Here is a 27,706-nt window from a genome sequence, read left to right as displayed (position 1 = left end):
CTGGCCCCGCGACGCGCTGGGACCGGCCCCGCGCCCAGCCCGGCGGTGGACGCAAAGCTGACTGGAAAGGGGCAGCGCGGGGGGCGGCCAGCGGGACGTGGCCCGGGACAACCCCCCCCCAGCCGGGCACGGCCTCCCAGCCCGCCCGCTCCCGCCCGGGCCCGGGGAAGCAGCGCAACGACTTCGCGCTCCGGCGAAGTTCGCCCCGAGGCGCTCGCCGTAGCGCTCGGGCAGTGCCGGGCGGAGGTGGCGCGGCGCGGGGCTTCCTGGGAGATGTAGTCCCCGCGGCCGGGCCGGCGCATTGCCGCCGCGCTGTGCGGCGCCGCCCGGGAACTACAGGCGGCGGCAGCTGGTGCCTGGCAGCGAGGATGGCGGCCCCCTTGGTGCTGGTGGTCCTGGCGGCCGTCACGGTCCGGGCCGTGCTCTACCGCTCCAGCCTCGCCGCCTTCATCTCCGAGCGGGTCGAGGTGGCGTCGCCGTTAAACGCCTGGAAGCGAGGTGAGGCCTGGCGAGCCCGGGCCGGGGCACCGCTCCCCGCCGCGGCGGAGAGGGCCGGGGGGCGGCAGCGAGGGGCCGGGGCGGCGGCCGCGGGCTCGCGGGGGCCCGGAGATCAGCTGCGGGCGGGCGGGGGCCTGGCCCCGGCCTGGCGCCAGCCTGGGGCGCGGCTCCGCGGGGAGAGGGCTGGGCTGTAGGCCCGGGGCTGGGGCGGTCCTGTACAGGCCTGGGGCCGGGGCCCTGCTGTGCAGGCCCGGGGCCGGGACTGTCCTCTACAAACCCGGGCCCGGGGCCCTCCTGTGAAGGCCTGGGGATGGCGCTGGGCCCGGGGCCCTCCTGTGCAGGCCCGGGGCCGGGGCCCTCCTATACAGACCCGGGGCTGGGACTCTCCTGTACAGGCCTGGGGTTGGGGCTGGGGCCCTCCTCTCCCTTTGGCAGTGGTCCCCGAGGGAAAAGAGGGCATTCGGCAGGCGGGAGGGGACGGAGGGGCAGGGGAGCAAGGAGGGGGAGGGAGTTTGGGCTGTTGCATGCGGACAGCTTGGTTGCTCTTGTACAGAGCGACTGGGTCACAGATGCACGCAGAGCGGAGAAATGACAAAAGCTGGCGCTGAGCGCGGGGTTTCAGCAGCCTGGAAGGCTTCCGTTGCGCTGGAGCTGCGCAAGCGCGGCCTCACAGTGTGGACACGACCGCATGGCTGTCCCTTCGCGCAGAGCTGTTCACCGTTTCGTTTCCCGTCTGCAGTTTGCGGCCCCACACGGTGTTACCAACCTCATTCAGATTCTTGTCTGAAGACTGGGGTTCAGTTTAAGCAGCGCTTTTGGTGGCATTCATCTCTACAGCACCTGAGCCCGTTAGGAACCTTAATTTATTTTAAAGACAGCCCTTTGGGAAAATAATATCCAGTCGTATGCAGGAAAAATTATTTGCAGCTTTGGGGTGGAAAACAGTGACACAGAGTAATAAAGGTCAAAAGCACAAGTGCAGTTGGTGACCTGAGGCCTCTGCTCCACAGCGTGTAGCACTTCACGCTTCATAGTTTCAAAGTACGTCACAGAAATTCCCTTGCAGCGATGGCTACTTTCTGAATCCTACCTGAGAGTGCTGAGGTGCACCTAGAGAATAAGGAGCACAGGTAGGATCAGCTCGAAAAGTCTGGGCTGTCGTCAGACGGGAACTTTGTGGCAGAGACAGAATCTACTTCTCCAGCATATTGCTGAGCTGAGAACCTCTTGTTCATAGAATCACAGAAGGGTTTGGATTGGAAGGGATCTTAAAGATCATCCAGTTCCACCCCCCTGCCGTGAGCAGGGACCCCTCCCACCAGCCCAGGGTGCTCAGAGCTCCATCCAACCTGGCCTTGAACACTGCCAGGGAGGGGGAAGCCACAGCTTCTCTGGGCAACCTGGGCCAGGGCCTCACCACCCTCAGAGTAAAGAATTCCTTTCTAATATCTAATCTGCATCTCCCCTCTTTCAGTTCAAAGCCATCACCCCTTGTCCTGTCACTCCAGGCCCTTGTACAAAGTCCCTCTCCCCTTGTTGCTTCCTGCTCTCTCCTGCCTCGTTTCCCACTGGACAGGTGGACCCGTTTCCCGTAGCTTCTTTCAGTGCGTGCTCTGCTCAGTCCCCAGGGCACCTTTGTGCTCAGGGAGGGGGAGATCGGTGGATGTGCATGCATTGCAGTGCAAACTGTGGTTACATCGTTGCAAAGGATCCGAATGAAGGCTGCAAAATGTCAGGAAGCTTCATCAGTAGATAAAGCTTTTACTTTTGCCTGGTAACATGTATTTGTTTCTACTCGTTTATTGTGGTTTTGGACGTTTCAGGTCTCTCTACATCTAATTAGGCAAAATAATTCAAATTGTATGTTATGTCATAATTTGTCATCTTAGAATTAAGTATTTCTCTAGCGTAGATAGCAAGTATTGCATAATAGGCGACATTTCAGCTAGAACATTGTTAGCTGTAACAAATAAACAGTTTACAACTGACCATTCAGTTACTAAAAAAATCTGCATGGCAGAAGTAAGAAAGCAATCAATTCTAGCTGGTTGTTGGCTTCGTGAGATTTTGTGTCACCCATTCAGATAGTGATCCAGTGTGAGATTCTTATGAGCATGGGTGTTCTAAAAACTGTAGTTTTACCATCATGAGATTTTTCTCTTCCCACGTCACAGGATTCTAATGCAGGTGTTTTGTGTGTTTCAGTGGTCGAAGGATTAGCTCTGCTGGATTTAGGGGTCTCGCCATATTCTGGAGCTGTTTTTCATGAGGTCGGTATGCACGCTTCATTTCAGAGGTGCGATTCAAGCGGCACGCTTCTGAGTCTTACTGGTCACAGACTGGCAAAGGCTGGGGACCTCTCTTGTCCCAAAGGCTTCAGAGAACTGGGAGTCGTGTGGCTGCCTGTGCAATGGATGCTTGTGGTGACCAGCGCAATGAGGAGATGTCGCTCATCACAGAACAGTTCGTTGCTGTGCACAATAGGCATCGTAATATCTATTACTGCAAATGGAGAGTCTGAAATAGGGGAAATCTGCAATAAGTAAAATACTCTGTTCGCATCCCAATGTTTCTGTCAGCAGAGGCCCAAGCAGGGACAGAGTGTCATTGTGAGTCTGGACACAGTTTTGCTGCATAGCAGCATCTGGAGTTTGCGCATTTGCAGAAACATTAGCATTAGCACAAGCATGCAGTACATTTATTCTTCATCTTGGAAACGCCTCGTTCCTCCAAACACTTAAGTGCCCGTGGGGTTTTGTGACCTGGAGTGGTCTTACTGATCTGAAGGTGGGCGCGTACATAGTGTCACCTAGGGGTGAGGCAGGTAGTTTGTATACCTCTGAAATAAATTCTCCTTCTTTAGATGCAGTTTTCTCCCAGACTGTGAAATTTTTTCCCATGCTTATTTATACCATCACATTATTTTAAAAGTATTTATAAAAAATATATATTTTCTCACAGGACTGAATTTACACTATGTAAATATAGTAGTTCCATATTAAGCTTTTCCGACAAAGAAATAATTCAGAAACATGCCCTTCCTCTTACTCTAGAAGGGAAAAGCCGTGGGAGTAGCAGGATGATAGGACTGTAGTCGTACTGCTTTATGTTTTTAACATGCCTTCTTCTTTTTGATGTATAAAAGACTCGTCTAAACAACAGGCTAAACAGTGCAGCCAGCTATTTAGGACATACTTTCAAAAATACCTGCAAAGAACCTGAAACAACAGATTCTCTAGAAAAAGCTATTTTCTAAAGTGGTTCTTTATATGCTTTCTGTTGTAACTCTATCACTATACTAGCAGAATTAAGAAGTTGGAATAGAATATAATTTTCAAAGTCAGTGGTGTCTGTTATGAAGTGTACTGAGAACGTTGCGAGGAAGAAGATCAGTCAGTGTGCTCTGTTTAATCACTTTACTCTCAAGTAAAAACGTTGTAGAAGAGGCTACGGAAAACTGCCTTTTGCAGTCTCTCATCGTACTGCTCCATTTTTCTCTTCAAATCGCCAGTTGTTTTATCTGAACAGTTATTTGACGTGGGTTTCCCTTCTGCTCTCTTTTAGACCCCGCTGACAATATATCTCTTTCACTTCCTGGTTGAATACGCGGAGTTGGTGTTCGTGGTAAGTGTTCCTGGAAAGCTCCTCTTGAAAGGTCCCATTCTGTGAAGTGCTGAGTATGACTTTACTCCTGCAAGAATGGGGGACCTCCAGCTTCCCTGTAGTTCATACTCCTCCTGAGCTCAGAGTTTCATGAGAAAGGCAGCTTTCTCTGTACAAATCCACGTTCGGGCTTGTCCCTTGAACATATTCCTTCTTTTTGTAGTTCTTGGTTAGGTAAGTATCCCCACAGAGGGACGAGAAGTTGCCATTTGTTTTCATATTTCAAAGGTTACCTCTTACAGGTCAGAATATTTTGTCCCTCCCCACCTGGCCTTTACATGTTCCTCATTAAAACCCACTGCCAAACCCCAGGCCTGCAAAGAGAGCACAGACAGGTTAGTGCTCCAGACGTCTCCTGTAAACTGTTCTGTGCAGTTCAGAAGGACAGAAGTCATGTAGCCGGCTGCTCGTGCCGGCCGGGGGAGCCTCTCTCCTGGGATCCCTGCAGAGCTAACAGCCGTCTGCGTTGTGCTTGGGCTGGTTGTTCCGATGGCTGTGCTGCTGCCGGCTAAGTTTGGGGCAGCGCAAAGCCCTGCCGTGCTGGATTAATGGACAGGAGGATTTGGCCAGCTGGGCACTGCCCCAGTGTTGCTTGTGCTCTACTTAAACCAGTGGGTCTCCCTGTTACCCTCGCATACTTCTTCCCATAAACAGTTTCTTTCCCATTGATTCCCCATTCTCTTGTTTTGTAAATATTGATATCTGTGATATAGCTCATGGCTTCAAGGTTAAGCGGTGGTGTGTGAGCACAGTGTACAAATTGGCAGCCCAATGTTGTTAAAGCTTGTTTTTTCTTCTCACGAGCAGAGTCAGATCAGAGTCCTTATTCAGCATTGCAGTACTGTCCAATATCTTTTCCTCCATTTTTTTGTTTTGCTTACAGTCAATCTGTCTCTGCCTTGCTTTTTTAGATAACTGATGTGCTGACTGCCGTTGCCCTTTACTTGGCCATTCAGGACTTCAACAAAGTTGTGGTAAGCTGACTTGCCAGTGCTGCTGATCCTCTTCTCCCAGCAAGTACAACTGTCTTGTACCAAAGAAAACACATGCAGTATCAACCACTCCTTGTTGCAGTAAATCTAATCGTATCTGGATGATCAATAAACATGGGGACTGAATGTGGTAAACAGCTGAGGTATTTTACGTGTTGTTGTGGCAGCATTACAGTATGAAGCAAATTAGTGCCTGTTACCACACTGCAGCTGAATGATGGTCACAGCAGTGTAGGTTCTACTGTCTGAAAGGAGTATAAAGGATGTGAGAAACTTGGGAGAATGCGGCAGCCAGTGAAACACAGATAAGCCTAGGGTCACAGTGCACAAGGGGGGATGTGAGATTTTAGAACTTCTCCTGAAAACCCACCTTCAGTTGTTGTGGCAGTTTGCAGTGTACAGAATGTAATTACTGTGGATTTGGCAAGACTTGAGCAGTCCCTTTTTCTCACCTCTGTCCTGCTACAGTCTTCTGTACTTTTTGTTTCTAGGGACAGGAGTGTTTTACCTGGAACATGGTTTGTGTTTGCACACTGCAGGGGTTAATACACAGACTGGAAATCTGTAAAGGAAGGAGTAAAACCTTCCAGGAATGCTGAGGTGACATAAATCATTTTAGTGAATCATTCTAGTGAGCAAGGTGAAAGTCTGACACCAGATATTACTTGTTACCTTCAAATTACAAGTACGTGTATTTGGAGGCCAGTGATTCCTCCCAGCTCTCTCGCAGAAGCAGCTCAAAGAACGTTTTGTGTAAGCAGTGCTGTGCTTTCTGCAGTCCTAGAGGGGCCGTGATTCAGTAGCACCGTGAACAGGGAGGCTGCATTTTCTGCAGCGTCTGTGTGGTGTCCCGTCCAGCAACGTGCTTGTTCCTTGACCTCTGACTTTGACATTGAAGAGAGAACTCACGATAGAACTGCAGATGTGTAAAAATCCTGCGTGTGAGTTACGTTGCTCATTGAGAATTTATTGCCAGCATCTCTCTCCTCCTTTCTCACTATGACATAGTTCAGTAGGTGCATAATTCAGATTTCTCTTTTGTCTCCATAGAGAGCATCATAGAGCAAGACGGATTAAAGAGGGAGGTTTTGGGTCCCGAAAGGAGATGTGGCATAGAGGTATCCATGTTCAAAATAGCAAAGACCACGTACTTCTGTGACTTGGTTTCTCAGGGGCTTGTATGTTGAACAGTGAATTTGTAAAGTCAGCTTTTCGTTGGAGATCCAGACAGGCTTTAGGAAGATTGAAAGTATTCAGCTCCAGTGTGGTGAGTTCACTGTTAGCTGTGTCAAGAGCTAGACACAGGTAATTAAGGAAGTTCAAATAAGTAGAGATTCTCTACTTTCTCCTGGCTTCCACTTAAGTTGTAAAGTATTTGGGAGAAGAGAGTGGGTTTTTGTTCTGCTTGTGCAACACCTCACATAACAGCAGTTTTGGCTCGCACCTGGGGCTCATTTATGTTCCACAGTAGTGGAAATGTGGAGTAATAAGAAATAATGACTTTCCTCATCTGACAGTCATTCTCCCTTGTTCAGTTCAAAAAGCAGAAGCTCCTAATAGAACTGGATAAGTATGCGCCAGATGTGGCTGAACTCATCCGGACGCCCATGGAAATGCACTACATCCCCCTCAAGGTAGCACTGTTGTAAGTATCGCCTCTTGCAGGCTGCAGTGGGCTGCTGCGGTTCCTCTGCTCCCTGTGGGTTTGATTTGTCTGATTTGGGGCTTCAACGTTTGTTGAAGATTCTGCCCTCAGCCTGAAATTCTGAATTTCCTGTTATACATAAAAATCCCTAGCCCTGAATAGCTGGGGTGAAAGTGAAAAGCAGATGCTGTTCCAAATGTTTCTTGCCAACCAGTAAATTCATTCAGGCCCTCTAAGACCAGCTCAACCACATAAGGTCATTAGTACAGCAGGAAGAGTGTTGTGTCTGCACAGATCACGTTCCCATTTATTTTATAATGCTAATGTCATCAGAACTGATTTTATGCCTCCCCAATGTCTCAGGTGTCTTTTCTGAAAAGTTAGCAGAATTTTTGAGCAGTCGAACATAATGTTTGCCGAATATCACAGCTTGAATATCCCAGAATTGCTTATAATAATTCAAAGATATTTTCAGGTTGTCATCTTAATAATAACATGTCTTGGTGTTCCTCTGTGTACTAAACTTTTTTTTTTTATTTCAGAAAGCTTCTACTAAAATAAATAATAGACAAACAAAGTACTTAATGTCAAAGAATGATTTTTTTTCTTGGGGTTTTTAACGTAAATGAATTATTATCTGAATTAGTCTGTGTCAGAGAGAGTTTTCCACTAGAGAAGTTATTTTTTGTTATTTTCTTACAAATTTTGTAAAATGGTAATTTCCCCAGGGTGAGGAAGGTAGAGTCTGTAAATTGCAAATTGTTTTCTGCAACGATGTAATATTACCACAGCAAAGCTGGCATGAAGCTGTACCTGTCCTGCAGTAGGCTGTCTCACTGGGAACACAGAAAAAAGCCGGACTGGGACTCGAAGAAGTGGGAGAAATGTTGATGTACAGAGATAATTAGGAAATCATCAGCCCTGTCTACTCACTCTGATGATTGATTTAGTTATTAGCAAGGCTGATCGATACATTGTCTTTCTTACTGTATTGGTAATCCTTCCAAACATTTTTCTGTGCTTTTGAGGTTATTGTAATTCTTATTTCCAAAAGGAGCAGGCATCCTTACTAACTAAAGTGTGGCCGCATTCTGGAAGGTAAAGGTGTTTGGAGTTTGCTGTCTTTCCACAATTCCAATCAAAATATGCCAGATTTTCATAGCTGGCAGGTTTTCTGCTCAGATTCTGTCGTGGTGAACATAAGTGATTGCTCCACCATAGCAGGAGTGCGCAGGTGCAATTGGGTTGAGGGAAACTCCACTAATGTCTCAGGATTTGTTTCCATCTTCCTATCTGCTTATTTTTATTACTTTCTCAGGGCCAGTAGGTGTGAGTAGCAGAAAGAGTTTACTTTGGACCCAGTGTTCCTGGGTCTGACTGATAAATGCACAATGTTTCTGCAAAGCAAGGAACATTTTTGGTAGTCATTTTCTAGGACAGAACTTGCATCTCCCCAACTGTCTCCTTTCCTCCAGCGTGCTCCCCGAGGCCGTTGTGTCCAAGGCTACAGTCCAGGGACCTGTTTTTTGCTCCAGACTAAAGCACCTGTTCCACTAAATTAATTTGATGATGTGGGGATCCCATCAAGTGTAAATAAGCAGAAAGAAATGGCAAATTGCATGTTTTTCCTTTGCACATCTCTTCAATTAGATGCTGTCTCCTTTGAATGTAACTCAAGCTTTGCTCTTTTTCAGCTACCTGTTAAACCCCTACACTGTGATGTCTTGTGTGGCAAAGTCCACCTGTGCCATCAACAACACTGTCATTGCATTCTTCATTTTGGCTACAATAAAAGGTAACGCAGTGAACTAAAAGCGGTTCATTATGTCTTTCTATGAAAATTAGAAAATCAGCAGAAATTCAGTTGAGGTGGAACGTTACAGATACGGTTGCTACAAAGATCTCAGTGAAACACGTCAGAAACGGGGACTGGAGCGAGGACAGAGTTCTCCCTGAAATCACAAGAGATCAAGAGATTTTACAGTCGAGTCAAAACTCGCTTTCATCTCAGTCTACCTAGGAGTTTAATCTCTAAAAAATAACTCCTTTTCCTGGATGACTTTGAATAGTTTTCTGTTTATGAAGAGATGTGTGTCTGTGTGTAGGAGAACATAATGCTGTGCTGCTCTTTCTTTTGTACGTGAATATGCACTTCAGGGGTCGTATATGATTTATTTTCAAAGTGTGTCTTTGTTATTCAAAGGCAAGCAGTTGCCTGTAGCTGTTGCTTGGCTGTCATTCACAGTTGTAACCTTGGTTTGAAATGAGCTAATTGTGCTTTGGGGAAGCAGAAACAGTAACCCAAACCCACAGCGGCCCAGCTGAGCAGGCTGCGACAGAATAGCCGTTTCATTCATTTTGTGCATAATGCCAGGTTTCTGTTTCTTTTATGACTCGATAGTGCTAAAGTCTTTTAGCATATGATTTGTACTGGTCATACAAGTTTTAGGAGTTCTGTGCTGGATGAGAGGGAGGGTCAGTGTGAACTTTTGTCTCCAGCAGCACCCAGACCCAGGTATTACAAAGAAAGCTGCTACAGATTGGTTTTGCTAGTGTTCCCAAAAGAGTTTTCTTCCAGTTGTTGACTGATTGAGGCAGGAGGGGTATTGATTTAAAAGCATTTGCAAAAGCAAGTGAGTGGGGTCCATTTAGTTAAACTGATTTTTGACTGTTCACTGATACGCTGAGATGAATAGGTCCATCATGGACAAAACTGGAGTGGCTGCCCCCTGTGTTATCTCCCTGACTGGGAGTGTGGCAGCCTCTGGGTGTTAAAGTGGGCAAGGAGAGACTGTCGGATTACGGCTGGTTTCTGGGTACAAATTCTTTAGATCTGTGCAGAATTAAACACTCAATACAATAGAGGGTAGGGAGGTTTCTGTCTAGGAGAGTGTGGTTGAATGGAGAAGGCTCTTCACTAGGTAATCCTAGATTTTCTCTTCCCAAAGCTGGGAGCAGAGAGAAGCTTACCGAGCATTTGATGTCAGCAGGCTGACAATTAGTCCACTGAAAGCTATAACCAGGCTACTGCACCAGGTGCTTGTGTTTTTATTGTTTAACCTGGGACGTTTTGGACTTGATTTCTGATGTTGATAGTTGGGCAATGTGAGTACTCGGCACTTAGCTCAGCCTGAGACACCTCAAATAAAGCTTCCTCAGTAAAGGCATTCGTATTTTTAAGACCGCTTGGAAAATCTGTGCTAATCTTTCTGCTCCTCAGTCTAGGTACCTGGGAAGTAGGGCTAATGCCACTGCATTCCTTCAGCTGCAGACTTTCGCATGCTCTCTTTCACAGAGCTTTGCTGAGGGCCCTGACACCTTCTGGTGACGAGGTTATCCAGCGTGCTCAGTATGGGCACAACAGCTGTTTTCATGCGAATGTGACCGAAGTGAATGCATTGCTGTGCGTAAACACCGGCCAGCACGGCCTGTATAGAGACTGAATGACATGAAACTCTTTCTGTGTGTGAATGGCAGGAGATGTAAACCAGTCAGGAGTTACGTCTTGTGGGAGAATCACCTTGGCATGAGTCATTCTCCGTTCGAAATGTAGTTAAGGAAAGGACACTCTCCAGGACACATTCTGCTAAAAACGCCTTTAAGTGGTGTTCTGATATTTGTAAAGCCCCTGCATAGGTTCTGCGTTTCTTCCCATTTGGACTTCCCTTCTGTAAGGTTGTTTACGTTAAATGTTCCTTACAAATAAACATTTTCCTTTTCTTTTCAGGTAGTGCCTTCCTCAGTGCTGTGTTCCTGGCCTTAGCAACGTACCAGTCACTCTACCCTCTCACATTGTTTGCTCCAGCACTCCTTTACCTCCTGCAGGTAGATGATTTCTAACTGTTGGTATCTGTTGTCTTCCTGTAGCTGTGCAGGGACAGTCCTTGGCTGTTGAGAGGGGAGTTGGGCAAGTCCTGAGTTTCAGAAAAAGTTTCAGAAAAAGTGACTCTGCCCAAAAAGTTGAGCAGAAAGGAACCTGATGAGGTTCAACAAGGGCAAATGCAGGGTCCTGCACCTGGGGAGGAACAACCCCAGGCACCAGTACAGGCTGGGGCTGACCTGCTGGAGAGCAGCTCTGTGGAGAGGGACCTGGGTGTGCTGGTGGACGACAGGGTGACCATGAGCCAGCAGTGTGCCCTGGGTGCCAAGAAAGCTAACGGGCTCCTGGGGTGCATCAAGAGGAGTGTGGCCAGCAGGACGAGGGAGGTTCTCCTTCCCCTCTATTCTGCCCTGGTGAGGCCTCATCTGGAGTCCTGTGGCCAGTTCTGGGCTCCCCAGTTCAAGAAGGATGAGGAGCTACTGGAGAGAGTCCAGCGGAGGGCTGCGAGGATGAGGAGGGGACTGGAGCATCTCTCCTACGAGGAAAGGCTGAGGGAGCTGGGCTTGTTCAGCCTGGAGAAGAGAAGGCTGAGAGGGGACCTTAGAAATGCTTATAAATATCTGCAGGGTGGGTGTCAGGAGGATGGGGCCAGGCTCTTTTCAGTGGTGCCCAGCGACAGGACAAGGGGCAACGGGCACAAACTGAAGCAGAGGAAGTTCCAGCTGAAGATGAGGAAGAACTTCTTCCCTCTGAGGGTGACAGAGCCCTGGCCCAGGCTGCCCAGGGAGGCTGTGGAGTCTCCTTCTCTGGAGATATTCCAGCCCCGCCTGGCCGCGGTGCTGTGCAGCCTGCTCTGGGTGACCCTGCTTGGGCAGGGGGTTGGGCTGGGTGACCCACAGAGGTCCCTTCCAAGCCCAAACATTCTGTGATTCTGTGTGATTCTGTGACTCTCCTCAAACCAGCTCAGACCAAAGTCTGGAGCTTTAATGGGGATGCCTGTGCATAGAGGGAAGGGCACAGAAAATCATCTGCAGAACAGGCTGCTGTTTAGCTTGCCCGAAAGAAGTGCTGTTCTTTACGTTGTGTGAATAGCAGTGAGGATTTCAGACCTGGAGAGGAGGAATGAGGACCCGTACGTTTGAATCACTCAAACTCGGAAATGCTGATTTGGAGTTCAATGGCAAAGGGCACGCGCTTGCAGAAGTGGTTGATTGCCCTTGTCGTTTCTCCCTGCCCGTTGGCAGGACCCCTGAATTCCGGGAGGGCTGACCTTGATCATTCCCGGGTGCGCAGTGCCTGGACAGACGGACGCTGCTGCGGGCAGAGCTAGCCCGGCAGCAGGCTGTAGGCACAGCCGCAGGCAGAGCTAGGGCTGAAAGCTGAGGCAGCTCTTTGCGAGAGGGTGGGTTCAGCGCCGCTTTGCCTCCTTGCTTCCTGCCGGTCTCTCTCTCAGCTCTTGTGCTGATACTGTCAACAGTGATTTAATAGAGAGTCCAAATTATAATGCACTTAATGAAAACCGATCATTTGCTAGTCTTACTCTGACATGGGAGCAAGGGGAGGCTGTCACCGCTGGCAGAGGACTCATCTCAATTCACAGACCACTAGGTGATAATTTTTATTATTTTTGCCATTCTGAAAGTCCTACTGTTGAGTGTTTCGCCAGTCTTTCTTGGTTGCTTCTGTCCTGTCTCCCTCATGATTTTTATAGCTAATCTTAACTACAGGTTCCTCACAGCCTGTTCTCAGATCGCTGAGCTTCAAAAGAGACTGGACAGTCCGTTCTAGTCCATTTTCTCTCCCTGACTATCTGACGTGAACGTCTCTTACTTTTTTTCAGAATTTTTATTATTATTACTCTTTGCAAGACAAAAATTTCTGCAGAGTCAGTGTTGCTTTTTTAGTTTGATAACTTTTAGGAGTGTTTACATATTTTGTATTTTGGTTTAACTTGTTCTCTTTTAGCTATGGTCAAAGTGAAGAGACAGTAAAGTACAAGCATTGTATTCACAGGCAGCAACGAGTGCTTTGCTATGTGAGTGCCTGATTTGCAGCTGCTAGAGGGGATCTGCTAGTGTGTGTTCTTTTATCCAGATTTGTAAATGCGTTCTTTGTGCAGAACTGAATAGCTTTTCTCCGGCACTTCCCAACCTGTCCTGCCAAAAATCCTTGATAAACTTGCCTGTATTCTTCCAGCAACACTGGAACACTATGACTGAGAAAACGGAGCACGCTTTACACAGAACCCACACCAGTTAGAGGTGGCTCTCTGTGCGTCTCCTGCCAGTGTAAACGCTGGTACCAAATGGAAAAGATACCTCCCTGACGTGGAGCTGCAGAACTCTGAGCAGTTCCCAAAGGTGTTTGCCCCTGTGCATGTATTTGTCTTTACGAATGCAGCCAGGGGACCTCTTGGGATGAGATACCCCAATGTCAGGTTTAGTGACAAGGGCTTGTGGCTGACCTGTCAGGACGTGTGGCAGTGGCAGGAGCGCAGCAGTTGTCTTTGAGGAGGCAGCCTTTCAGAGGGGCTCCTTGGTGCGTAGGAACCCACTGGATGTCCTCTTGCCCCGATTTCAGCCGGTCTGTGTGGTAGGGACCTGGCATCACAGCTTGGTGGTCATGGAGCAGGACTCTCGCTCCCCCAGTTGATGTGGGTTCATGCAGTAGAAGGCAGGCAGCTATTGCAAACATCTAAGATACAAGCGTAGCTGTGAGGAGGTGTGTGTGAATCATACGTTGAGTGCTTGAGTCTTGACTCGCTGCAAGCAGAAGCGACCAGCTTAGCATGTCCAGGCACAGTTCTGGGAATGCGTGCTTTGTGTATGACTTCATTGGCCAGAGTGAAGAACATCAAGCGGACTGTTCTTGAGAGCTGCTCCTTCCAGTGCCATAGTGCCAGTGTTTGATGCTTTCTTTCATCGCTTTAAAATGATGTTCTGACCACTCAGGCTTTCTTGTGGCTTTCCACCTGATGAGGGATACCTGTCTGCTTGTATTTCGTTTTCAGCGTCAGTTCATACCAGTAAAACTGAAAAGTAAAAACTTCTGGCTCTACACCATGCAGTATGCATCCCTGTACCTGTGCAGCCTGGTGGTCATCATCTGCCTCTCCTTCTTCCTCCTCAACTCCTGGGATTTTATCCCATCTGTTTACGGGTTTATGTAAGTATAAGGATTCTTACTGTTTTTTCTGCCTAGCCCCCCCATGTTGTTTCTTGTGCATCACACACAGGTGCCCCACTCCCTGTCCTAAGGAGGGCACGATCTGTGATTTTGCTGGCAATGCAAGAAAAGAAAGAGTGTGTGGAGGAAAGCAGGCACGAGCCAGCTTCTGTTAATTAAGTAACAGCAAGAATTAGAGAAGACAGGAGGTGTTTTCCACTGAGATGACTGGAAATGGATTTGGTCGTTCAGCTACCACGGCTGTGAAATTTTTATCTCTGGAGAAACGTCTACTTGGGAACGGTTTAAATCCTGCTGGGGCACAGGGAAGGATTAGTCCCTTTTCTCTTCAGGTTTTCACCCCTTTGGTTCCCTTCCATGGATTTAAAATACAGGTCCTCCAACCAGTAGCACACAATGATTAATTAACGTAACAGAAGCGGGGCAGTGAACAACAACCATTTAAAAATGTTACCTTGGCTTTTCTTTTGAAATTTCAGCCTTTCCGTTCCAGATCTGACACCCAATATTGGCCTTTTCTGGTACTTCTTTGCAGAGATGTTTGAACACTTTAGTCTTTTCTTCGTATGTGTGTTTCAAATCAACGTGTTCTTCTACACCATTCCCTTGGCAATAAAGCTAAAGTAAGTATGTTTCTCTGCTAGTTTTTTTTACACTCAGTTGTCTGGTGGAAGCTTATAAGGCCTCGGATGTCTGGATCTAGAAGCCTGAAACAGAATTTTTTTTTTTTAACAGGGCCTGTCCTCTGCATTTCCCAAAGTTTCAGTCTTTATTCCTCTGAAATAGAGTGAGTTGAGATGTGTCACAGGCATCAAAAGAGAAAGCAGAAATTTAGGCGATAGAGGTGCCTGCTCCCTGCCAGCATAAGCCAGTGTAGTCAGAAAGCAAGAACTCATGGCTGGAACTTCAAGTTCTTTATTGTCAGGAAAAAAAGTGAAAACGGGGGACATTGCTAGCAGACTGTGCTGAGAACGTTACCCTTCCCCCTGATAAATACACCCATTAACATGCCTGGATTCTCAGTGAGCTTGTTGTGCTGGCTTGGAATGGGTACAGACATCATGACGCACCAGAGGGATAACTGTGTGCTTGTCCAAATAACCTTGAGAGAGGAGGTGCTGGTTGCTTTTTGGTGAATAAGACAGAGCTGGGGAAGGGCGGCCCAGATGACCAACTGTATAAATGTACATTGAGTAGAGGCCTGAAGGTTCTGTGTGAGGGCAGTGAGCAGGTGTGAATCCCCTCACACTGCTTCTCTGCAGAGCAGCTCAGCCTGCCCCACCCAGCACTCAGAGGCTTGTTTGGAGGGAACAGGGGTCCGAGAGCCTGTTTGAGCCTATCCCCCGGTACATTTGTGCCCATGCTGATAATTATTTCCAGTTTCCAGAGACCCTACTGCATCTTCTGATCCTTTGTGTCTTACCCCTTCTAGGGAACACCCCATGTTCTTCATGTTTGTCCAGATTGCAATCATTTCTATCTTCAAGTCCTATCCCACTGTGGGAGACGTTGCACTGTACATGGCCTTCCTTCCAGTCTGGAGCCACCTTTACAGATGTAAGTGCTTTGTGTTTGATGGTTCCTTATCTGGAAGGGGAAATGGCCTGTCCGATAATTGCCACCGCTAAGCCGGACGAGGCCCAAGTCTGCAGGCTCTTGTGGCCTCCTTGGGGTGTCTGGAGGGAGGCTTGATTTTTCTGGTGATAGAAGTGTCTAACATGTCTTTAGGACTACAGTTGAAATTGGTCAAGGAGGGATTTTTCACTTGTACCTTATCTTCCCCCTCTCTCCAAGTTGTTCTCAAGATTAACTTTTTTGTAAGAACCTTTTACAGTCCTGCACAAGGGATGTGGCTTATTTCAAGTGCATCCACCCTTCAAGTGCTTCACTCCCATTTAAGGCTGTGTAATTTGAACACTGCTCCTGCAATTGGTGAGTTCCTCAGCCTGAAAATCCTGCACCTCGCAGCGGTCCTTTGGTTTGCATCTGCTTGGTTGCTGAGAGTGAAAGGAACTGAATTACTCCAAGCAGCTGTCTAGTTTTTCTTACATGCTTCATGAAGAACCTCTTGAGCTCTTTAAATCACCAGAGAGCTTCCTGACAATTTTCACACTCAGTCTCTAGAACCTGCCACACCGGGGAAATTTGGAAGTGCTGTATTTTTTCTGGTGTTTCTTGCTTAAACCGACTGCTTTGACCAGCCCTGCCAGGTTGTCCGGGCCTCTTACTGCAGCCTTCTCTAACCCGGGCCAAACGTGTTTATGGACAGCTAGTCTGCCTGCTGCCCGGAGACGTAATCAGTGGTCGAGAGACTTGGTGACCATCTGCTCTGTTAGTTCCAGACTAAGGAAAGCTAAGGCCAAAGCAGCTGTGATAAAACAGGGCAGGAAGCCCCGGGCTAGCCCTGAGCACGTCACAGCCGTAGCAGGTGAGGTACTGCTGAGAAGCCCTCATTCAGTGTAGTTCGGCTGCACGTTCCAAGCATGCAGGTGAGGGGACTGTGAGCAGTGAGAGGGACAGTCATCGATCACGTGCTCCCAGCCCACGGGGGGGTGAACAGACCTCCTGCACAAGAAGCTTAAAAAGACAAGTTTGAACAGGTTTGGATGTGACAATGCTCTTCAAATGTCAGATGGCCCCCTCGCAGAATGATTGGGAGTCTTTCAGTTACCTTCAGGGACGTTGTCTGAGCTGTAGCCAAGCACAGCAACACGAGTGCCGGGATGAATTAGAACACTGCTGCCAAAGGACAGGCATGAGTCATCCACAGAAACCAAAGTCTCTTCTGGCCTGGTAGTTCCTAGCTCTTTTAGACAAAGTTGCGCTTGGTTTTTGTCCATCTGACACGTACTCACGCAGACTAATGGATTCTGGCCACACTTACACCTCCCCAGGTCGTTTGTTTGTCAGCACATTTGGCCTGGGTGAGTGTCCTCCGTTTGTGGTGCTCGCATTCCCTTGCCACCTCCCGAGAAAGTGTCTTTTTTTCTTATGGCCCGCAGGTTTGGTTTTTTCCTTTGTCATCAGCTTGACAAGGCTGGGGAGCGGCGTGCTCTGCTCTCTGAGTCGTGATGCTAGTGGAAAGGCCCTGCTCGAGACTGCCAGTTACTGCGGTGCAGGCACCCAAAAAGCCAAAGTCCTCTGAGAAAGAGAGTTTGGAAGCAGGACCCAGAAGGACAGAGCTACAGATGAGGATTTCACACTCAAGCAAAGGCAGAAGTATTTATTTTAAAGGGAAATATAGTGGATTTCTTATAAAAGCTAGCCAGGAAATTATTAAAGCAAAATGTGAGAGATTATTGGCGAGAAGGATGTGTTGGCAAGTGCGCCTTCCCCACCGCACATACCCTGAATTCTGTGGCTGGCTGCGTGAGCGTGGCTGCTCGGTGAAGCAGCATTTTAACAGCTTGGTTTTCTTTTGCAGTCCTCCGGAACATCTTCATCCTGTCCTGTGTGCTCATTGTCTGCTCCTTCCTGTTCCCCGTTCTGTGGCACCTATGGATTTATGCAGGAAGCGCCAACTCCAATTTTTATTATGCCATCACGTTGACTTTCAACGTAGGGCAGGTGAGCAGAGCGAGGCCGCGAGGCTGCACTCTGGGTGGGTCACTGGGTCGGGTGTCTGTCGGCCGCGGCGAATTCTGCGGGAGGCGTCTGGCTCTTTGCATCCGTTGCAGTACTGCGTCGTAGCTCCCTGCCTCTCCTTGCTCCAGCTGAAACCCACCTAGTCCTCACCTTCTGGCACGCAAAGGGGACAGAGCTCTGGCAGTATTTGAGCTCTAGCGTAACAATCCACCCGGGCTGTACTGCAGGTTACCTGGGCTGCTGCCGGATAGCAAAGGAAGAGCTTGGTGTGGCAGGACTAAGAGCACATGGGAATGGAGAAGGTGAGCTAAGGGGGAAAGTGGAAGAAGACGTGGGGCAGCAGCAGCGGGGCCAGACGACAGGCAGATGAGGACTGTCTGCACACGGGGACGTGGCGCCGATTCTTCTGAGCGTTGCACCTCACTGAAACGTGGGCTTGTGGCCACGTGCAGGGTCCCGGTCGTGCCAGGGCTTGCGCTCCCTGCTGCACTCGAGGCCATTCTGGAGACGTGACTTTCACTGGCGTTAGGGGAAACGGAGCTTAGCACCCCTGGAGAGTGGGATCCAATGTGCACAGCTGCTCCAACCTTTTCTAAGTCCTCTTTCCTGCGCTATTTCTTACGGCCCTAAGCCCTGGGGCAGTTTCACATGCGAGTGAGCAGAATGTTCATTTCTTCTTAAAATTGCCTTTATTTTGAACGTGCCGCAGCCATTTATGTTTGTCTGCTTCTCCTAAGACTAGAGCAGCAGTTTTGCCAGGGGATGAGAATCACCTGCTTGTACATCCCCCACCCTCTCGATAAATGGGGACAAACACCCGTTCTGTGAAAGCAAAAAGAGACTCCGTGCAGCGAGGGGGTGGAGAGGGCGGACAGAGGTGCTACCAAGAGGGGCTTGTAGGAATTAGGCAGTGTTTCGTTAGCACTCTAACTACAAGTCTGGCTATGAAATGAGAGGAACAGTAAAACTTTAATGAGAGATGGCAGGTGTTGATATTCCCAGAGGACTTTATTTCCTCGCTGAGAAGGTCATAGCAGATCCTGCAAGGTTTAAACGCAGCCAGAGCAAAAATCTGCTTTCTGATTTCCTCGCAAGCAAGAGCTAGCCCTCATCCCCACTGACCTGAGCTCTTGCTTTTCCCATTAAGACATCTGCAGAGAGGTTTAGTTGGAAGTAAAATCAACCATATTGATCCAGGATGTCAGCAGTCAGCCACGGTGTTCAGGAAAACAAGCGGACGGGGTAAGCGTGGCTGTTTCCGCTCTCCCTGGGCACCCCTGCCCTTCTCTGTCTGTTCTCCTTCGCACTGTCTCCTCCAGCCTCAGCATCCTGCAGCCCTGTTTCTCTTTCCCTCGGCCTCCCCTGCGTCCTCCATACCCTCCTGTCCTGCCCCTGAGCCGTCTCCGCAGCAGCTGTGTTTGGCGGTGACCGCGGCAGGCTCCGGCTGGCAGCCTGGCTCCCTTCGCTCCGTCCCCTCCACGCTGCGGCGTGCCCTGGGTGAGGCTCTCCCCAGAGCCAGTTCCCCGGGGAAATGGATGCGAGTGGCATTGGGACAACAACTGCCAGCGTGGTCGGGCGCTGGAAGGGTTGTCTGCTCTGGTGATGTGACGGAGAGGCCAGCGTTCCCGGGGAAGGGTCCCGCTGCAGGAGACCAGGGACAGACGGCTCTGCTGAGCAGCCCAGCCCGCTCCTGGAAAGGCGGCTGCTCCAAGGTGGCTGCTTTAGAAAAGCCACTAACCCCGCTCTCGCGTCCTCAGTGCTGTTAGGCCGGGGAGCAGTCACGGCGTGGTGCCTCGGCGCAGCCGAGGTGGGGCTGAGGAGGGGAGGGAGCTCGTGATCCCCACGCCGGGGTTCCGTGTTCGCTGCGGTTCCTCGGCACGGCGCTGCAGTTGGGATCGCACGCTGCGGCGTGGCCGGCGGCGATGCCAGCCCGAGGCGTGCCCGTCTCCTCAGTGACAGGGGACAGTGTGAGCAGCAGCACGCTCCGGCCTGGCCCCGGGGAGCGTCGGGGGGACAGCCAGCTCTGCTCACCGCCTCGGGGGGACAGCGTGCAGACATACACCCAGGGCTGGCTGCTGCACGGAGGTGGCACAGCGGCACAGGGGCAGGAAGGAGGTGCAGAAGTGGGGGGGAGGGGGGGGAAGAAGTGCTTTTGTCTGGTGTTGCTTCTGGGCGTTGCACTGTGAAGCCACAGCCCCGACGTTTCAGCTCTTCTCTGCAGCCCTTAGCCCGGTCAGTGTTGTTTTGTTAAACTGCCGAAGCTTCTGCTTGCTAAGGCTGACCGGGGGAGCTGGCCTGCGAGTTGTGTCAGGGGAGGTTCAGGTTGGATATTGGGAAAAATGTCTTTACTGGAAGAGTGGTCAGGCCTTGGCCCAGGCTGCCCAGGGCAGTGGGGGAGTCCCCATCCCTGGAGGGGTTCAGACACCGTGGGGATGTGGCACTTGGGGACGTGGTTTAGCAGGCGTGGGGGTGTTGGGGTGATGGTTGGACTTGGTGACCTTAGAGGGCTTTTCCAACCTTAATTATTCTGTTCTATTCCATTCTTACCCTTTCTGAGTAGAAGTGGCAGTTGAAAAACAACATCACAGTTGAGAAGTGCTCAGTAGCGCCCGGCAGCAAGAGGCTGTCGGCGTTCGGGTTGAACTGCGTGGCAGCGCTTGCGCGGAAGGAGTCCTCTGGCTGAGGCTGAGGCGGTCGCTGAAGCGGTGGCACAGATGGAGCTGGCGTTGCCGAAGATCTTGGCCAGTTTGTGGAGCTGCTGTCTCCTTAGTGGAGGTGTCTGTGAGAACACTCTGGTAGTGCAACAAATGGATGAAGTCTCCCTTGGCGTAGTACTGCAGGGCAGTGGGCGAGCAGTGTTCGCAGGGTCTCACAGAGTGTGATGAACGGCCCAAGAACTTCTGACACCCCGTCAGGGTCTGCCACAAACACGTGTCGCTTCTTATTCCTTGGTCTGCAGTATCACTGATGGGTCTGAACATCTCTCTCCTGCAGATCCTGCTCATCTCGGATTATTTCTATGCCTTCCTCCGGCGGGAGTACTACCTCACTCACGGACTCCATTTGACGAGGCAAGACGGGACAGAGGCCATGCTTGTGTTGAAATAAGCATTGTGCCCACCATTCCCTTGGACATGGACCACTCTAAGGAACATGCAGAGCTTGGGCTGGGTGAGGAAGGCTCCCTGTACGAGGTCTGACTTTGGGAGTGATACCTACTGAGAGAAAGGGCTGAGGTTCTTCTGGGAAGTACCCTCCTGAGCTGTGGGCTGTGAGCTGGAAGAGCTGCTGGCAGGAGCTGCAGTGCCTCCCTTGGAGCATCTCCCTGCTTCCCTCAGCTGTGCTTCCCATTGCGACCTCGGCCATCAACGCGGGGCAGTCCCAAGTTCTCCGGTTCCTGGAGAAAGTGTCTGAGCTAGAACCAGGGCTGAATCTCTGGCACAGAAAGAGCTCAGGCCATAAACTGTTTACTTTGCTATCACTGCTTCTTGGAGATGTTTGCTTCTCCCGGAAACTGCCCCTTCACTGCTTCGACCAGTAATGCTCCTGCTTGGCACAAGCCTTGGGGACCTCGGAGCCCGGGCTGCAGATGCCGTTCCGTGGTTCTCCTGCTGTTGGGGATCTGGGGAAATCCCCCGTGCTCGGGCACGGTGGGCGCTTGTGAAACGAGTGGTGACCAAGGATGAACGTCCTGCTGGAAGGAGGACGGCGGAAGCTGCTGCCACAGCTTGGAGCTCAAACACTGGTCAGAACTGGAACTGGGGTGAAAGCGGGAGCAGGGTGGGGGCTGGGTAACTGCTGGATCCCGTGGGCGCAACACCGGCACGTCCATGGCGGGAGCTGCGTGGAGGCATTGCAGGCCTCAGAAGAAGGAACACTACGGTGGAGAAAGTCCTTGTTTCTGCAGGGCAGCAAAGCTGGGCAGTGCAGGGCTCGCGCTACCCCGCTGTCGGCGCAGCAGCCTGGGCGCAGAACGCGGGAGCTCCTGCCTGGGCTGGGGACCAGGAGGCCTCGAAATCTCCCCTCGGAGGCTGCAGATCAAACCCAGCAGGAGCCTCGGCCGCCGCTGTTGGTGCTGTGCGGCCGCTTCGCGCTGCGGGGCGAGCCCTTCCCCGCGTCACCCCCTTGCGAGGACCGTGACGGGGCCTCGTGGCTGTGCGTGGAGGGCTCCGTCGCGGCTCTGCCCCGTGGCTTCCCCACCGCTCCCCGCCCTCAGCTCAGCCCTGCTCGCTGCTGGCCCCCCCGTGAGCGTGGCCCACGGGGGCGAAGCCCCAGCGCCGGCTCCCTGCTCTGCGGTACCCGCAGCGGGAAGGGCTGCTCGCAGCCGCTTTCCCCACTGATCCCAAGACAAATCCGAAGGGCTGGGAACGTCACGGCGTTGAACCAACCTGCCCGGTGCAGGGCGGCAGCGAGACCGCTGTGCCCGGGCGGTTGTGCAAAGAGCTCTTCTTTCTTTCTGGATGATTAAAACTTTGCCTTACTGCACTGCTGTGAAGCGCTTGGGGGGTGGTTGGTCCGAGCCCGGCGCAGCCCCCCGCGCTCGGCCGTGCCGCCCAGGGCTGGCGGTGCAGCAGGGCTGCGCTCGGCCGCCGGCTGCGTGCCATGGCCAGGAGCGTGATGAACCAAGCGAGGTTTCAACGGCTCTCGTGTGCTCTGTGTTTGGGAGGGGCTGAAGGTGGGGGGCGAGCGGCGGAGTGGGGGCTCTGGGAGGCACCGAGAGGCCCATGGAGGAGTCGTGAGGGCACCCGAGAGCAAGCATAGATCTCAGGAGGGAAAACAAGCGGCCCTGGGGCAGGCTGAGCAGCGGGTGGACGTCTCTGGGGCACGCTGCAGCACACGCTGGGTTTGGGAAATGCCGGCTGTGCACAGCTCGACCTGTCAGCGGTGTAAAAGAAAACTTAGTAAGAGGGGGACTAGCTGGGGCTGTCTGGGGGCTATCCGTCTTGCAGGCCCCCCCAGGAAGACAGCCCTCCCAGCAGGAGGGAGACGGCGCTGGTGGGAGGTGGCGGGACCGAGCCGGGGGCTGCGGGCAGCAGCTCCGTCCTCTGCAGCAGCCGGGTTTGCTCCTGTGACTGCACCCCCAGCCCCAGTCCCGGCCACCCACCGCCCCCGGGCTGGCTCCAGCTCCATCTCCCCGGGAAGCGGGTCCCGGAGCTGGAGTCCGAGGTGGTGCTGAGATGAGGGAAGGGTGGGAGCGCTGGGGATGGAGGAAGAGCAGCGGGCAGCGGCAGGGCAGGGGATGAGGCGGGGGCAAGAGAAGGCCGGGGCAGCGACAAGGACAGCACGGGGCAAGGGGCAATGGGCAGGGAAAGGTCAGGGGCAGGGCAATGGGCAAGTGCCTGGGCAGGGGCAGGGAAAAGGAAAGAGCAGGGAAGGGAAGGGCCAGGAGCAAGGGCGAGGGGCAGTGCAGGGGCAGAGGAAATAAAGGAACGGGGCAGGGGCAGGGGCAGGGGCAGGGGCAAGGGCAGGGCAGATGCAGCGGCAGGGGCAGAGACAAGGACCTGGGCAGGAGCAGCGATGGGGAGAAGGACCGGGCAGGGGAGGGATGGCCGCCCTACGGCAGCTCAGGCAGGGCCTGGGTGCCCCATCCTGGCTCCTGCGCAGGGGCTGGGTCCCACAGGAGGCTTTTGGAGCCACGGGGACCTCCTGACCCACCCAGAACCCTGCCCGTGGCCAAGTGCCAGCGCTGCCAGGCAGTGGGAACCCCCCCCCCCCACCTCCTGCTGCCATCCTGGGGCCACCGCTGCCACCAAAGCCTGGTGGGGACAGCGGAGCTGGGAGCCTCCCACCGTGGCTGCAGTGGGGGTGAGGAACAACCCCCAGAAATGCCTGCAGTGGGGCCAGATCGTTGTGGCCATCATGCCACCACGCAAGGGGCTGCTGCTATGGTTGGGCCCACAGGCTGGTGGCCACGCTGGCTGGTCCTGGAGAGGGCATCAGAGCGAAGGGGACACCCCGGGGCACCGCAGCTGCTCCCTGCTCTGCAGGAGCTGCTCAGAGGGACGCCTCGGCCGGGGCTTTGCTCTCCCGGGGCCCTGGCCCACCCGACGGCGGGACGTCAGCCCAGGCTGTCCCTCCCGGCGCGAGGGGCACGTGCCATCGCGTCTGCTGCGGAGGTGTTGGCAGTTGCCACAGCCATTGCCACAGTCGTGTTGCAAAGAGCAACACGGGCAGGACGTGGCTGTTGATCCCAAAACATGGGCACCCCCTGGCCGCGGGGCTCCCCGCTTGGTGGCCGCGAGCCCAGGCAGCAGCCGGGTGCGAAGGTGGTGACGGCTGGAGAGGGACGGCCGTGGGGGGAGGACACGTCCTGGACCCCAGGAGAAGCTGCGGGCATCCCCACCCTGCTGAGCCAGGCACCGGGTGCCCGGGGAGGGGCCAGCGCCGGTGAACATTAACCCGGGACCGTGCCAAGGGCTCCCCGGCAGCGCAGCTCCCAGCACCCTGCGCCCGCAATGAGGGGGCTTCGTGCCCGCTACCACCTCCTGGTAGGTGTGGCGGGGGGGGGGGTCCGACATGGCAGCGTGGGCAGTGGGAAGGAGCCATGGGGCAGCACTGGGAGGTACTGGGCGGGCTGGACGCGCAGCCACGCAGATGTGGGTTGCCCTGGGGCGAGTGAGGGGCTGGGGAGGTGGGAGGGTGACGGTCACGCTTGGGTCCTGCCCCTTTCGTCCCCACCAGGACCTTGAGGGCCAGGAGTTCTCCTGCCACCTTGGGCTGCCCTCCCTCCGTCCTCTGGTCCCCTCGGAGAGGTTTCTGCCCATCCCTCGCCGTTGGCAGGGACCCGCTGCCCACCCTGAGCGCAGGTGGCCGAGACACTTGTCACCAAGCGGGACGAGGGCAGACGCTGTGCCCACGCACGCTGCAGGGCCAGCCTGGCCGCGGGCAGGGAGCGGAGATTGCAGCGGGGCTTCACCCCTGCTGCTGGGGCTGGGCTTGTGGAAGCCTCCCTTGCCTCCTCTTCCTCTTCCTCCTCCTCCTCGGCAGCCCGGTGCCCTTGCACTTCCGTGTGCAGTGATGGCAGGGTGCCGTGGCACAGCAGGGCATGGCAGGGAGCAGCGGGCAGCCAGGAGCTGGGCTGGACGCTCGGCCAAGTGCCTGTCCCTGTGGGTCCTTTGGGCCCCCGGCTGCTGCTCCCTGGGACCCCAGGGATGCTGAACCCCCCCCCACCTGCCCCCAGCCGGACCAGGACGAGGAGCTGCCCGTGGGCTGCGGGGAGCCGGGCTGGGAGGGAGCCCCGGCCCGGGAGGAGCCGTGCGGGCTGGTGCTGAGCACGCCGAGCAGCGTCCTGCGGGACAGGGAGATCCAGGAGGTGAGGGACCCTCCTGCCCCAGGGACACCCACCAACCCCCCCGCCCTGTGCACCCATGGCCTGCTAGGACCTGGTCCAGATGGGTGACGTCCCCCCCAGCCCCTCTTGGTGGGTGGCGGGGTGGGGGGTGGGGGGGGGGGAACATGCTTGGGGAGGGATCTCAGAAGGGTCCTCAGGGTGAGGGTGCTTGGGGCGGAGGGGGGAGCTGGGAGCCTTCAGGAGAGGGCTGGGAGCTGGAGGAGACCCCTCAGGAGTATATGGGGTGGTGGGGACGTGGTTGGGGACGCCTTTCGGGAGGATGTGCGGGTGAGAGGGTGCTTGGGGACAGCTTTTGGGAAGATGCTTGGGGAGAGGATGCTTGGGTGGGGGGGGGGGGATGCTTGGGGAGACGTCTTAGGAAGCAGGGAGGATGCTCAGGGAGGCCTCCCGGGGGGCTACTCGGGGTGGGGGTGCTTGGGGTCAGCCTGCCAGCCCCCGCTGAGCCCGCTCTGCCCAGCTGGGCCCCCACCTGCCCCCCCGGCTGACGCAGCAGCCCTGGCGCCTGCTGTACGGCACCGGCCGGGACGGCTTCAGCCTGCGGACGCTGTACCGGCGCGGGGGCCAGCCGGGCTCCCCGGCCCTGCTGCTCGTCCGGGACACGGAGGCGCAGGTACGGCCGGACCCCCCCCCCCCCCCCCCCCCCCAGCCCCCCGTGCTGCTGGGGGCCGTGAGCCCAGCGTCACCCATGGCCTGGCCACATCCTGGCTGCTGCCGGCAGGATGGGGGGGACGCGTTCCGGCGCTGGGGACCCCCACCGAGCACCGTGGCATGGGACCCACCCCCCCTCCCCGCCCCCCCACCCCCCCCTTTTTATCCCCCCCTCCCCAGGCCTTCGGTGCCTTCTCTGCCACCGCCATCCGCTGCAGTAATGGCTTCTACGGGACCGGGGAGAGCTTCCTCTTCTCCTTCTCCCCGGAGCTGAAGGTGGGGGCTGCAGGCTGCCAGCTGCGGGGTGCCCCGGGGAGGGGGGGCTGGCAGTGACCCCAGGACCTGGCCATGTCCGGGGGGTCCCCAAGGTCCTGGGGAGGGGTCCGGGGTGATGGCGTGGGGGTGACACAATGGCACCCGGCTGGACGCAGGTGAGGCCGCCCGGGGGGTCCCCGCCAGCTGCAGACCCCTGGTTTCACCCGGGACTGGGGGGAGCAGCCACGACCCCGCCAGCCGGGCAGGGAGGGGCTCAGGGAAGGGGACGCTGCCCAGCAGGGTGTCACCGGGGACCCTCCGCGTGCCGGGGTGGTCACAGCCCGGCGTCAGTGGGATGTGGGGGCAGCTCAGCCACGTCTGCCTGCGCCAGCCGGGCTCCACGTGGGTGACAGGGCTGGTGGCCCCGGTGAGCAACGCTGCTGGTGGCATCAGCGGGTGGCAGCCACCCTCCGGGAGGGCCCCAGGGCTGCTGGCAGGGACGGGTCAGCGCCAGCATGGTGCCCACAGGCTCGGCCAGGGCTTCTGGAGAAGCAGAGCCAGCTTTGCACAGATGCCCCCAGCTGCCCCTTGCAGGACAGGGACGAGGATGGGGACACGGATGCTGCGCCCCAGCCGCCTGTTGTCCCCACGCAGGTGTTCAGGTGGACGGGCAGGAACAACTTCTTCGTGAAAGGGGACGTGGACCTGCTGATGGTTGGCGGGGGCAGGTAGGAGCCGCGCCGGCAGCTTTGGCAGCCCACGGGGTCCCCAGCCCTGGTGGCCTCTGGGGCCACGACCCGAGCCCGGGCTGCCCTGCAGAGCTGAGTCCGGGCACGCGCTGGTGGTCCGAAGCCAAAAACACCGGCGGGGGTTGTCCAGCCGCACCGGCCGGTTCACCCCGCCTGGTCCCTGTCTCCTCCCTGTGCTTGCCTGTCCTCAGCGGATGGCACCCGGGAGCGGGAGCAGGGGGTGGCTGGTCCCCGGGAGGTGGCCGTGGCACGGAGCAGGGGACCCTCAGCCAACCGCGCCCCGGGCACCTTCGCAGCGGCAGATTCGGGCTGTGGCTGGACGGAGCCCTGCACCGCGGGGGCAGCCACCCCTGCGAGACCTTCGGCAACGAGACCCTCTCGTCCCGGGAGGAGTTCTGCGTCCAGGACCTGGAAGTGTGGGGCCTGCCCTGACCCCCCCGCCCCAGGGGACGAAGGTGGCTTTGGGGACACGCTCTGGGACCGCCGCCTTGCACACGGCGGCTCCCTGCCAGCACCCACCCCGCCTGCCGGGACGCACACGGCGTCGTCCCCGCATCTCTCCACCCGGTCCCCGCCAACACCCCCACTTCACGTGCCAGCCGCCGGTGTGGGCAGTGCGATGGGGACCGGCTGCAGCGGGATCTCGGGGTCCCCGGGGTGGCTGCAGGACCGGCCCCCCCCCCAGCACGGAGCACCCTGCCTGGCCCGGCGATGCAGAACCGCCTGGGGACGGGGTGCATGGCGGGGCCGAGCACCGCAGGGTCCCCCGACGGAGCAGCAGCCTGAGCGAGCAGCAGGGTGCTGGCAGCACCGAGCAAGCCCTGGCAGCCCCCACCCTGTGGCTGTGGCCCCCGGGATGGGGCTGGTGGGCAACTCGGCGACCCCTCGTCAATAAACGGGCAGAGCCGCGCTCCCGGCCTCGTCCTTCCCGCGCGGCGCCGCGAAGCCGTGAGAGCGACGGCCATGCCCCATCCCAGCGCCTGTGGCAAGCTCAGGGGGGTCAGCACAGGACACCATGCTGGGGGGCTGGGGGGAACCCCCCACACACACTCTCTGTCCACCCCGTCACCTCCCAGGGACCAGGGCTTCCGTCTCGGGGGTGTCCAGTCTACGCCGGGCATCTCGCCCCGACCTGCTCCCAACAAGGGGGGACAACTGTGGAGAGGGACCTGGGAGTGCTGGGGGACGACAGGGTGACCGTGAGCCAGCAGCGTGCCCTGGGTGCCAAGAAGGCCAATGGGATCCCTGGGTGCATCAAGAGAAGTGTGGGCAGCAGGACGAGGGAGGTTCTCCTTCCCCTCTACTCTGCCCTGG

General features: G+C 54.8%; 1 protein-coding gene across 1 annotated transcript; it reads left to right on the top strand.

Annotated features, from left to right (window-relative positions):
• The first annotated feature begins 325 nt into the window (after positions 1 to 325).
• On the top strand, positions 326 to 21,873 carry PIGU (phosphatidylinositol glycan anchor biosynthesis class U). Its single transcript, XM_075438833.1, has 12 exons — positions 326 to 498; positions 2,704 to 2,768; positions 4,063 to 4,122; positions 5,073 to 5,135; positions 6,689 to 6,798; positions 8,493 to 8,593; positions 10,526 to 10,623; positions 13,629 to 13,783; positions 14,284 to 14,427; positions 15,237 to 15,361; positions 17,229 to 17,371; positions 20,384 to 21,873. Exons 1-12 carry the CDS (start codon positions 369 to 371, stop codon positions 20,495 to 20,497), a joined length of 1,308 nt encoding a protein of 435 aa, XP_075294948.1. The 5' UTR covers positions 326 to 368; the 3' UTR covers positions 20,498 to 21,873.
• Positions 21,874 to 27,706: the final 5,833 nt, after the last annotated feature.

Source organism: Opisthocomus hoazin, chromosome 18 (genome assembly GCF_030867145.1).
Source record: "Opisthocomus hoazin isolate bOpiHoa1 chromosome 18, bOpiHoa1.hap1, whole genome shotgun sequence".
Lineage (NCBI taxonomy): Eukaryota > Metazoa > Chordata > Aves > Opisthocomiformes > Opisthocomidae > Opisthocomus > Opisthocomus hoazin.
This window is presented reverse-complemented; position numbering and strand designations above follow the sequence as displayed.